The sequence below is a fragment of the Ranitomeya variabilis genome, chromosome 4, assembly GCF_051348905.1.
Source record: "Ranitomeya variabilis isolate aRanVar5 chromosome 4, aRanVar5.hap1, whole genome shotgun sequence".
In the NCBI taxonomy this organism is placed as follows: Eukaryota; Metazoa; Chordata; class Amphibia; order Anura; family Dendrobatidae; genus Ranitomeya; species Ranitomeya variabilis.
The window spans coordinates 671,481,042-671,493,368 of record NC_135235.1 but is presented as its reverse complement, the minus strand read 5'-3'; the positions used below and the strand labels follow the sequence as shown (position 1 = coordinate 671,493,368).

The window sequence follows — 12,327 nt, the reverse complement described above, 5'->3', positions numbered from 1 at the left end:
TTTCCGGTGACTTTTTAACCCCTGAAAATCTTCTTAAAAGTCGTGGGTCGTCTTATACGCCGGGTGTTGTCTTGTACACCGGGTGCTGACCAATGTGTATATGGTGGGTGGGGGGGGGAGTGGTCCCGATGACGAAGAGAGGGGGCATCTCACAGGAAAGTGTGAGTGGAGTATCCCCCTATTACCTCATTGTGGCAGCGTGGGGTTTCTGTGCTGGTGAGCAGCGGCGGCTCCTCTTTGTGCAGCGTCAGGGCTCTGTGCTGTGAGGCGGCGGCATATCTTAGTGCAGAGTCGGGGCTCCTCCGGCATCTCCTCAAAGCCCGGGGTCGGGAGACGAGATCTGAATCTGAGCATGCGCCGTCCCCAGCGGCCATTTTCCCGGAGGCCACCGCATCGCAGCAATGGAGCTGCCGGTGCCTCCGGGGTTTGAAGAGATGCCAGAGGAGCCCCGACTCTGCACTAAGATACGCCGCCACCGCCCCACAGAACAGAGGCCCGACGCTGCACGAAGATATGCTGCCCCACAGCACAGCACCCACGCGGCACAAAGAGGAGCAGCCGCCGCCGCTCCCCAGCACAGAGACCCCACGCTGCTAAAATGAGGTAATAGGGGGATACTCCACTCACACTTTCCTGTGAGACGCCCCTCTCTTCGTCATCGGGACCACTCCCCCCCAAAAGGCACATTATTCACCGGCCCTATAAGGCCTCTTTCACACTAGCGTCGTGCACTCCACGTCGCTATGCGTCGTTCTGTAGAAAAAACACATCCTGCAAAATTGCTTGCAGGATGCGATTTTTCTCCATAGACTTGAATTAGCGACGCATTGCCACACGTCGCAACCATCGTACGTTTTGCGTTGGACCGTCGGCACAAAAAACGTTACATGTAACTTTTTTGTGCGTTGGAACTCCGCCCCCGCCTCCCCGCACATCACAATGGGGCAGCGGATGCGATGTAAAACTGCATCTGTTGCCACCGTTGTGCGGCGCTTTCACAGCTAGCGTCGATGAGCCGCAACGAATATATATATATATATATATATATATATATATATATATATATATATATATATATATATATATATATATATATAAGCTATTGAACCCGTTCTACGCCCGGGTGGCGAGCATTTATATTGGTATATGGTCTCCATCCTGGTATGTGCTGCTCCCATCTTGCTCTCCCATCCTGTCATGTGCTGCTCCATCCTGCGCCTCCATCCTGCGCCCCCATCCTGTCATGTGCTGCTCCACTGTGTCATGTGCTGCTCCATCCTGCATCCCCATCCTGTCATGTGCTGCTCCACCGTGTCATGTGCTGCTCCATCCTGCGCCCCCATCCTGTCATGTGCTGCTCCACCGTGTCATGTGCTGCTCCATCCTGCATCCCCATCCTGTCATGTGCTCCCATCCTGCGCCCCCATCCTATCACGTGCTGCTCCATCCTGCGCCCCCATCAGTGCGGGCGGCTGTGCGGAGTGCGGGCGGCTGTGCGGAGTGCGGGCGGCTGTGCGGAGTGCGGGCGGCTGTGCGGAGTGCGGGCAGCTGTGCTGAGTGCGGGCGGCTGTGCTGAGTGCGGGCGGCTGTGCTGAGTGCGGGCGGCTGTATGTGGCGCGGCTGTGCGTGGCTGTGCTGGGTGCGGGCGGCTGTGGTGGGTGCGGTGGCTGTGGACGGCTGTGCTGGGTGCGGTGGCTGTGCTGGGTGCAGCGGCTGTGCGTGGCTCTAGGCGGCTGTGGGCGGCTGTGCGTGGCTGTGCTGGGTGCGGCGGCTGTGGACGGCTGTGCTGGTGCGGTGGCTGTGCTGGATGCAGCAGCTGTGCGTGGCTGTGGGCGGCTGTGCGTGGCTGTGGGCGGCTGTGCGTGGCTGTGCTGGGTGCGGCGGCTGTGCTGGGTGCGGCGGCTGTGCTGGGTGCGGCGGCTGTGCTGGGTGCGGCGGCTGTGCTGGGTGCGGCGGCTGTGCTGGGTGCGGCGGCTGTGCGTGGCTGTAGGCGGCTGTGCTGGGTGCGGCGGCTGTGCTGAGTGCGGGCGGCTGTATGTGGGTGGCTGTGCTGGGTGCGGCGGCTGTGGACGGCTGTGCTGGGTGCGGTGGCTGTGCTGGGTGCAGCGGCTGTGCGTGGCTATGTGTAGCTGTGCTGGGTGCGGCGGCTGTGCTGGGTGCGGCGGCTGTGCGTGGCTGTGCTGGGTGCGGTGGCTGTGGTGGGTGCGGCGGCTGTGCGTGGCTGTGCTGGGTGCGGCGGCTGTGGTGGGTGTGGCGGCTGTGCTGGGTGCGGCGGCTGTGCTGGGTGCAGCGGCTGTGCGTGGCTGTAGGCGGCTGTGCTGGGTGCGGCGGCTGTGCTGGGTGCTGCGGCAGTGCGTGGCTGTAGGCGGCTGTGCGTGGCTGTAGGCGGCTGTGCGTGGCTGTGCTGGGTGCGGCGGCTGTGAACGGCTGTGCTGGGTGCGGTGGCTGTGCTGGGTGCAGCGGCTGTGCGTGGCTATGGGCGGCTGTGCGTGGCTGTGCTGGGTGCGGCGGCTGTGCTGGGTGCGGCGGCTGTGCGTGGCTGTAGGCGGATGTGCTGGTTGCGGCGGCTGTGGACGGCTGTGCTGAGTGCGGCGGCTGTGCTGGGTGCGGCGGCTGTGCGTGGCTGTGGGCGGCTGTGCGTGGCTGTGCTGGGTGCGGCAGCTGTGCTGGGTGCGGCGGCTGTGCTGGGTGCGGCGGCTGTGCGTGGCTGTAGGCGGCTGTGCGTGGCTGTAGGCGGCTGTGCTGGGTGCGGTGGCTGTGCTGGGTGCGGTGTTTGTGGTGGGTGCGGCGGCTGTGCTGGGTGCGGCGGCTGTGCGTGGCTGTGCTGGGTGCAGCGGCTGTGCGTGGCTGTAGGCGGCTGTGCTGGGTGCGGCGGCTGTGCGTGGCTGTGCTGGGTGCGGTGGCTGTGGTGGGTGCGGCGGCTGTGGGTGGCTGTGCTGGGTGCGGCGGCTGTGCTGGGTGCGGCGGCTGTGCGTGGCTGTGGGCGGCTGTGCGTGGCTGTGGGCGGCTGTGCGTGGCGGCTGTGCTGGGTGCGGCGGCTGTGCTGGGTGCGGCGGCTGTGCGTGGCTGTGCTGGGTGCGGTGGCTGTGGCGGCTGTGGACGTAAGTGGCGTAAGTAACAAATAGCTGTGGCATGAAGTGCCACAGCCTCATGGCACAGCAATTTGTTACTTGCGGTACCTTATTCATTTCCGGCGCCTTTTTCTGTGTCCTCCTGGTGCCGGAATCGGCGCCTGCGCAGTCCGCGCTTTCCGGCGCCATTTTCTTGAAGACACACTGCAATGTGCCTTCAAGAAAATGGCGCCGGAAAGCGTGGACTGCGCAGGCGCCGATTCCGGGAGCAGGGGGATATTCATGGCCCCGAATGGCGTCGGTGGAACGGGACAGGTAAGTATACTCACCCTCCGCCTCCTGGCTCGTCCCTGTTTCTCCGTTGGAGATCGCGGTGTGCGTTCAGCGCTTACGCATACCGCGATCTCCTGGGAGCGTCGCTCTGTGGAGTCCAGACTGCGCCGGCGCTTGCGCTTGCGCAGTCTATAAAGGCTTCAGACAGAGTGACGCTCCCAGCGTTATATTATAGATATATATATACTAGATGGTGGCCCGATTCTAACGCATCGGGTATTCTATAATATGTATATCCATGTAGTATATTGCCCAGTTACATTGTATATTGCCCAGTGACGTAGTATATTGCCCAGTTACATTGTATATTGCCCAGTGACGTAGTATACAGCACAGAGCCACATAGTATATTGCCCAGCCACATAGTATATTGCTCAGCCACGTAGTATATTGCTCAGCCACGTAGATTAGATTGCCCAGCCACGTAGTATATTGCCCAGCCACGTAGTATATTGCCCAGCGACATAGTATACAGCACAGAGCCATGTAGTATATTGCACAGCCCATATGGTATATTGCCCAGCTATGTAGTATATTGCCCAGCATATGACACAGGTTAAAAAAATAAAAAAATAAACATATACTCACCTTCCGCTGGCGCGCTGTAGCTCTGTCGACTGGCAGGTCCTTGTAGCGCAGGACCTGTCATGATGTCGCGGTCACATGACCGCGACGTCACGGCAGGTCCTGTCCGCGCAGATGCACAGGCCTTGTGATGACGTCGCAGTCACATGACCGTGACGTCATGGCAGGTCCTTCTGCCAGACCATCCGTGGCACCGGAGCGTGGCGGTTGCATCGCGAGGAGCGGGAAAGGCGGCGTAGGTGAGTATATAATAATTTTTTATTTTTTTTATTATTTTTAACATTACATGTTTTTACTATTGGCGCTGCATAGGCTGCGTCAATAGTAAAAAAGTTGGTCACACAGGGTTAATAGCAGCGGTAACGGAGTGCGTTACCCGCGGCATAACGCGGTCCGTTACCGCTGCCATTAACCCTGTGTGAGCGCCGACTGGAGGGGTGTATGCGGGCGCCGGGTAGTGAGTGCGAGGAGTAAGGAGCGGCCATTTACTTCCGGACTGTGCGAGTCGCTGATTGGTCGCGGTAGCCATGACAGGCAGCTGCCGAGACCAATCAGCGAACGAATAACCATTACAGACAGACAGAAGGACAGACAGACGGAAGTACCCTTAGACAATTATATAGTAGATATGACTGTATATATGTTTTCATGAATATTTCAGCCCATGGATCAATTGTATGTCCGTTTTGCAAGCCAGCACGAAAATCTCGCTGTACGGATGCCATACGGATTACATACGGAGGTTTACATGTGCAAAATACGCTGCCACACCCTGCCTACGGATGACATACGGATCACTATTTTGGGATCATTTCTGAATATTACACATGTAAAATACGGACCGTATTTTACTACGCTTGGTGTGACCCCGGCCTGAGCTGGGCATTATTGATGTGGTTTCCCATGGCTGTGTGTCCACTAGTTGGGCTCAGTCCCTCTCAGCCCTTATCTACAAATATGTCACTTGACAAACGGTAAGGGTTTTAATATTAGAGTTAGGGCTGTCCCAACTACGTCGCTGTGAAGAGGCGGGATGGTTTTCGCATTTTTTTAAATTAAAAAACATGTTAACTAAGCACCGTATATTTTCATGCACTATGCTATTTCTTTACTGCAGAATATTTAACCCCTTAGTAGCAGAGCCAATTTGCAGCTTAATGACAAAGCCAATTTTTACAATTCTGACCACTCTCACTTTATGTGGCTATAACTCTGGAGCGCTTCAACGTATCCCACTGATTCTGAGGTAGTTTTTCGGGACATATTGTACTTCATGATAGTGGTAAAATTTCTTCAATATGACTTGCGTTTATTTATGAAAAAAAAAAGTAAAGTTTGGCAAAAATTTTGCTATATTCAAACTTTTTATTACATTTTTATGCCCTTAAAACAGAGAGTGGTGTCACACAAAATACGTAATAAATAACATTTCCCATATGTCTACTTTACATCAGTTTACAATTTTGGAACCAAATTTTTTTTTTTGTTAGGACGTTATAAGGGCTAAAAGTTGACCAGCGATTTCTAGTTTATCCAACAAAATTTACAAAACCATTTTTTTTTTTAGGGACCACCTCACATTTGAAGTCACTATAACAGAAAATACCCAATGTGACACCATTCTAAAAACTGCACCCCCCAAGGTGCGCAAAACCAGATTCAATAAGTTTATTAACCCTTCATGTGCTTCACAAAATTTACTTTTTTCACAAAAAATTTACTCTGGAACTATTTTTTTTTTATTTTTACAAGGGTATCAGGAGAAAATGGACCACACAATTTGTTGTACAATTTCTCCTGAGTACGCCGATATCCCATATGTGGGGGAAAGCCACTGTTTGGGTGCATGGCAGGGCTCAGAAGAGAAGGATCACCATTTGACTTTTTGAACGCAAAATTGGCTGGAATCAACGATGGCACCATGTCGTGTTTGGAGACCCCTGATGTACCTAAACAGTGGAAACCCCCAATTCTAACTCCAACCCTAACCCCAACACACCTCTAACCACAAATCTAACCTTAGCCCTAACCTTAGCCCTAGCCCTCACTTTAGCCCAACTCACTTTAGCCCAACTTCACTTTAGCCGAAATCTAACCCTAATGGAAATTTATTTTTTTTTAATTTCATTATTTTTCCGTTTTTTTTATTTTGATCACTGTGATAAAAATGAACCAATAGGAGAATTGTCCTATTGTTGCCGAGTGCCGGCTGGCAGATCTCGGCAAGTGCACTGCGCATGCGCCCGTCATTTTCTCCTGAAAGAAGACGCAGGGGACATCAAGGTGGGATTCCTGGACTCCAGAGGTATAGGGGGGGCGATCGGGGGAGCGGGGGTCCAAATTTCTCTCTCCTCTGATGTGCAATCAAATCAGAGGAGAAATTAAATGGAGAATCTGACTTGTCTTTTTTTTGTGTGGTCGCCGTTATACTGTATAACGGCGATCGCAACACCGGCGTCAGCAAAAACTGACCTGAATCATGTTCTTTGGGATCTCAGCTACCCCCGGTTGCCGAGACTCCAGAGAAATTCCGACTCTGGGGGGGGGCTATACACTTTTTTCACAGCAACGTTAATTAACGGCGCTGTGGCTTAAGAACACTTAATTGCCGCCTTGAAAAGGCGTATCAGCGGTCGTTAAGGGGTTAATCATTATGTTTCTGTATTTGGTTTTTACTCATCATTATTAGATTAGATTATTATTAGATGCACAACCTCACCAGCCAGGATCAGTCATATCTGGACTGTGTCCTTTCTCGAGAAAATATCCTGAGATCTGACTCAATGAACTACTATGTTAAAAAGCCGGACCAATAGCAGGATTTGGCCCATTTTGCCATTAGACTACTTACTGCCCTGTCCAGCCTCAGGCAGGGTAAAAAGTGCAAGAAATTGTAATGTCACACTGGAGTGGACAAGATTGTATTCCACAGGTGTGTAAAACCTTACCTTATACCAGTGGTCCCCAACCTTTCTGACCACATTCAGCTCTGAGAGAGGGTCGCGAGCCACATCCAGTTTCCACTCACCTCAAAGTTATGGCAACCAAAGACCCCTTTACTGGTATAATGATAACGAAAGCTTTTCCACATAAATCACCCGGAAGCAGTTTACCAAGATCCAGGGGTTCCAACAATACCCCCATTCAAAATTCTCCCAACACACTGTCGCATCCAGCTTCAAGTGTCTCTTCTGATAGGTAGTATCATGCTGTCTCCAGCTTACCATAGTTAAATTATCTCTAAACATGTGCATCCAAATCTGCTCTTCTGTGCAGAGCTGCTCACAATATTCACCATTTTGAGATGTGCTCTTCATACCTGTTTGCTAGACCTGGAGCTAATGCATCAAGCTGGCAAACAGCCGCGAGCCACAATACATGGGACCACAAGCCACATGTGGCTCCCGAGCTACAGGTTGGGGACCCCTGCCTTATACTGAATCCAGCATATCGTACATCTATGTTTACACACCTACAGCTTGTTCCACTCACTTACTGAGGTGGATTCATGAAGTTGCAGGTCACAGTGAGTGAACAAGCCCAAAGTGTTAGCACAGCTGGGTGGAAGGCACAGAGTAGACCTTAAGGCCAGAACTGAGGGAAAAGACTAGTCCAAGTAGCACACAGCATACAGGGAGGCAGAAGAACCACCAACAATTTTATAACGACACTATGCTGAAAAATAGAATGGACAGCACCTCCAAATCATACATTGATCTAAAGCCGCTAGGCGAAAATATATATAACTGAACATGAGATTCTTAGTTTAAACATTCTGATCAGGCTGTATAAAGCCCACTGCCACTTCACGGCAAACCTCGTAGTGGGTCCCAATCGCCCGAGCGGAGCCTTGCGCTGACCTCCACCACTGCGGCCATGCACCGGCAGTGCAGTCGGCCCAGTATCTCCAGACTGCGCCGCCCCTCAAGCACAGAACCAGAGCAAAAATGGCCGCCACACAGCACCAACACTGTGGCAGTGGGCTTCATACACTCTGATCAGAATGTTAAACTAACAACCTCATGTGCAGTTTTATATATTTTTGCCTAGCAGCATTAAATCAATGCATGATTTTTGGAGGTGCTGTCCATTCTCTTTTTCAGTATATTGCATGATCTGTCCTTTTTTTTTTTTTTTTCTTTGGACGTGCACTACTCCCATTTGACACAGGTGATTTTAATTAGCAGGTGACTGCAAAGAAAGGGGTCTAGCCCATTTTTCCTCTCACTGGAGAGCCTGAGGAAGGCGAGTTTGGGGGCTCAGTCTTGCAGGATGGGTGCTGTGGGGCCTCAGGCCGTCTGCCCTGCCGATGCATTGTCGCTGCGGCGGTAGTCGGTGTGCGGCTCCGCTCTGTTAGGGCGATAGGGACCCACTAAGAGGTTTGCAGTGATATAGCAGTGGGCTTCATACACTCTGATCAGAATGTTAAACTAAGAACCTCATGTTCAGTTATAAATATTTTTGCCTAGAGGCATTAGATCAATGTATGATTTTTGGAGGTGCTGTCCATTCTCTTTTTCAGCATATTGAATAATGACAGCTCATATGCTTAATGCAAACAGTGCGTTAATCCAGGTGGCTAAGAGTGTTAACTGTCACTACTGAGAAACTGCAGAAATCACAGGAGAGTTGAAAAACAACTGGACAATCTTAACAGTCCAATACCAGTTTGTTATGCTTACTGCAAATGATGGGTTAGTCCAGAAACTGGGTAGCAGAGAATTAACCAACAGGACTGAGTGTATGCAGGAATTATACAAACAAGCAAGATGATAGCACAATGTAAAAGAATTGTTGGAGCAATAGTTCTGAACAACTGAAGTCTGAAGTCTCAACACGAAGATAAAGGTAGATCTCTAGCTGGCCTAGGAAGATGATGTCACAGAGATACAACAGGCAACTTGGAAAACTTGACGCAGAGCACAGCAAAGAACAGCAGTTGTATGGGAAAGCAACCAAGCCTGGCCAAGACAGGTGATTAACACAACTACCTCTAATGATTAGATATATCAATGGGGACAGGCAAAACTGGCTCTTTATCAACAATGCAAGAATGAAACTGCTGCTGCCTGCCTGTTCATCAAGATTCAACTCTTAGGGTATGTGCACACGTCCGGATTTCTTGCAGAAATTTCCTGAAGAAAACCGGAAATTTTCTGCAAGAAATCCGCATTTTTTTTTTTTTGCGTTTTTTCCCCGTTTTTTTTAGCATTCTGCAAGCGTAATTAGCTTGCAGAATGCTAAAGTTTTCCTGAACTGACTGACAAGTTGGTCACACTTGTCAAACATACTGTTTGACAAGTGTGACCAACTTGTTACTATAGATGCTGCTTATGCAGCATCTATAGTAAAAAATAGAATGTTTAAAAATAATAAAAAAAATAAAAAAATGGTTATACTCACCCAGACGATCTCCTCAGCGGCGTCCGTTCCTATAGATGCCGGTGTGGTTCAGGACCTGTGATGACGTCGCGGCTTGTGATTGGTCGCGTGAGTCACATGAGCGGTCACGCGACCAATCACAAGACAGTGACGTCATCACAGGTCCTGAACCACACCATCTATAGGAACCGAAGAGAGAGCATGCACCGGAGAGGCGGGAACACTTCGGGGCCATCAGAGGGTGAGTATAGGACTATTTTTTATTTTAATTCTTTTTTTTGACCAATTATATGGTGCCCAGTCCGTGGAGGAGAGTCTCCTCTCCTCCACCCTGGGTACCAACCGCACATAATCTGCTTACTTCCCGCATGGTGTGCACAGCCCCGTGCGGGAAGTAAGCAGATCAATGCACTCCTAGGTGTGCGGAATCCCCGCAATTCCCCATTTTTAATGAACATGTTGCTTTTTTTTCCGCGATGCGATTTTTTAGCGGAAAAAATTGCAACATTTGCACAAAAAATGCGGAATACCCTGTAAATAATAGGAGGCATATGTAAGCGTTTTTTTCGCGTTTTTATCACGTTTTTATAGCGAAAAAAACGCGAAAAATCCTGAACGTGTGCACATGGCCTTAAGGTACCTTCACACTGAACGATATCGCTAGCGATCTGTGACGTAGCAGCGTCCTGGCTAGCGATATCGTTGTGTTTGACATGCAGAAGCGATCAGGATCCTGCTGTGCCATCGTTGGTCGGAGCAGAAAGTCCAGAACTTAATTTCGTCGCTGGACTCCCGCAGACATCGATGAATCGGCGTGTGTGACGCCGATTCAGCGATGTCTTCACTGGTAACCAGGGTAAACATCGGGTTACTAAGCGCAGGGCCGTGCTTAGTAACCCGATGTTTACCCTGGTTACCAGTGTAAATGTAAAAAAAAACCAAAACACTACATACTTACATTCCGGTGTCTGTTCCCCGGCGCTGTGCTTTCCTGAACTGTCAGCGCTGGCCAGCCGTAAAGCAGATTACAGTGGTGACGTCACCGCTGTGCTTTCCGGCCGTCGCTCACAGTCAGTGCAGGAAAGCACAGCGCCGGGGGACAGACACCGGAATGTAAGTATGTAGTGTTTTGTTTTTTTTACATTCGCACTGGTAACCAGGGTAAACATCGGGTTACTAAGCGCGGCCCTGCGCTTAGTAACCTGATGTTTACCCTGGTTACCCAGGGACCGGCATCGTTGGTCGCTGGAGAGCGGTCTGTGTGACAGCTCTCCAGCGACCACACAGCGACGCTGCAGCGATCTAGATCGTTGTCTAGATCGCTGCAGTGTCGCTAAATGTGACGGTACCTTTAGATCCGACGGTGTGTTTGCTGGGATATGTGGATGAGATTAGAGTGGATACCACCCTGAAGACAGCAATTGCCAGACTGTTGAATATGGCCCGAAAGGTAATAGCGCGAAATTGGATTAAGGTTGAACCGCCTACAAGAAGAGAATTTCTCCAATATGTGAAGCAGGGTCTGACATTGGAAAAAGGGATCTATGAGAAAAGAGGGAAAATAGAAATGTTTGATAAACTGTTGTCTTCGTGGCTTGAAATGGGATGAGGTTAGATATAGGGGATGGGAGAGTCAAGGGCCTGATTTGGTGAGAACAAACTATGAGGCCTGTGGTCCTACATGGGATGATATCCATTCAGTATTATTGATGGTCGTGATATTGGAAGAGGTGGGCTGTCTTCTTGGGCAGGGGCGGGATAAGTTGGGAATACTAGGGTTTAGTTAGGGGGAAAAGTTGTATTGAAAACAAGAATATAATATGTAAATTGTACTGATCTTCTTAATAAAAATCTACTTGAGTTAAAAAAAAAAAAAGATTCAACTCTTACTGAAAAGGCAGCCAGTGCTAAAGACATCTCCTGCCTGTTCATTATGTTTCAAACTGCACTACTGCTGTTAAACAGAAACCTTTCGCCTGTCCATTATGTTCCATACAGTGCTGCCTCTGAGATGGAACCCTGCCATGTGCAGGGTAGATCTAAGAATAAACTCCCAAAAAAATGGATAATTTTTGGACGGTTAAAATGTCCCAATGTTTTCCTCTTGGAAGATTCCCAGCTCAGAATACAAATTTATCAAGGCATTAAACAGATGCCTCAGAAAAATTAATTTCTCATAGCTAAATTTATGCATTGCTGGTCATGTGGCATACATAGCAGTACAGAACATAGTGCAAATTCAATGGAATCAGACATATATTTATACCAATCAGTGAATAAGTAAAACATAGAGGCCATTACTCACCTGCCCTGTCATCCGAAAGAATCTCCTCTTTACACTCCTCATCACCCCTCACATATTTCTCTATAGTATTAATACGTGACAGAGCTTCACCCTGAAACAAATATTGTACAAGTCACAGACAGATGGAGAAGTCACATCTATGATCGGCTCTAATCCTGCCATCTCCACTGTTCTCATTATACAAGTATAAAACATAGAATACTGGTGGATAAAACAAGACTGAACACAAGACGTTCACCACCATCTACACATCATAGGCGAGATCTCATGAAACCTTCTCTCCATCTACCTGATCATCCTGAGGAGCATTGGGATCTTCTTGTTTACAGTCCTGAGGAAGAAGAGGACGAGGACATCTCTCTGGTGTTGTCATGTTACTGGCTAGAACTGGAGGAAACAGACAGAACTAAATACACACGGTCTATAATTATCTGTATGTAAAGAAGTAATTCAGTCTCTGTGTATTACCTGGTGACCTGAGGAGCTGGGGAACTTCCATCATGATGTCCTTGTACAGATCTTTGTGTCTTTCTAAATACTCCCACTCCTCCATGGAGAAATAGATGGTGATGTCCTGACACCTTATAGGAACCTGACATACAATGATACTGTCATCCCCCAATCCCTTCATAGCATTACTGTATAATTTCC

General features: G+C 49.7%; 1 protein-coding gene across 3 annotated transcripts in view; it reads right to left on the bottom strand.

Moving 5' to 3' along the window:
* Window positions 1-12,327, bottom strand: part of LOC143766283 (uncharacterized) — a 68,538-nt gene that overhangs the window by 14,134 nt on the left and 42,077 nt on the right. For 2 of the 3 annotated variants that reach the window (XM_077253838.1, XM_077253837.1), the window contains 3 exons: window positions 12,145-12,268; window positions 11,966-12,063; window positions 11,677-11,767 (listed from right to left, as the gene is read on the bottom strand). In XM_077253838.1, coding sequence (XP_077109953.1) covers window positions 11,677-11,767; window positions 11,966-12,063; window positions 12,145-12,268 — 313 coding nt within the window. The remainder of the gene's footprint in view (window positions 1-11,676; window positions 11,768-11,965; window positions 12,064-12,144; window positions 12,269-12,327) is intronic. The other variant, XM_077253839.1, reaches the window with a different exon arrangement.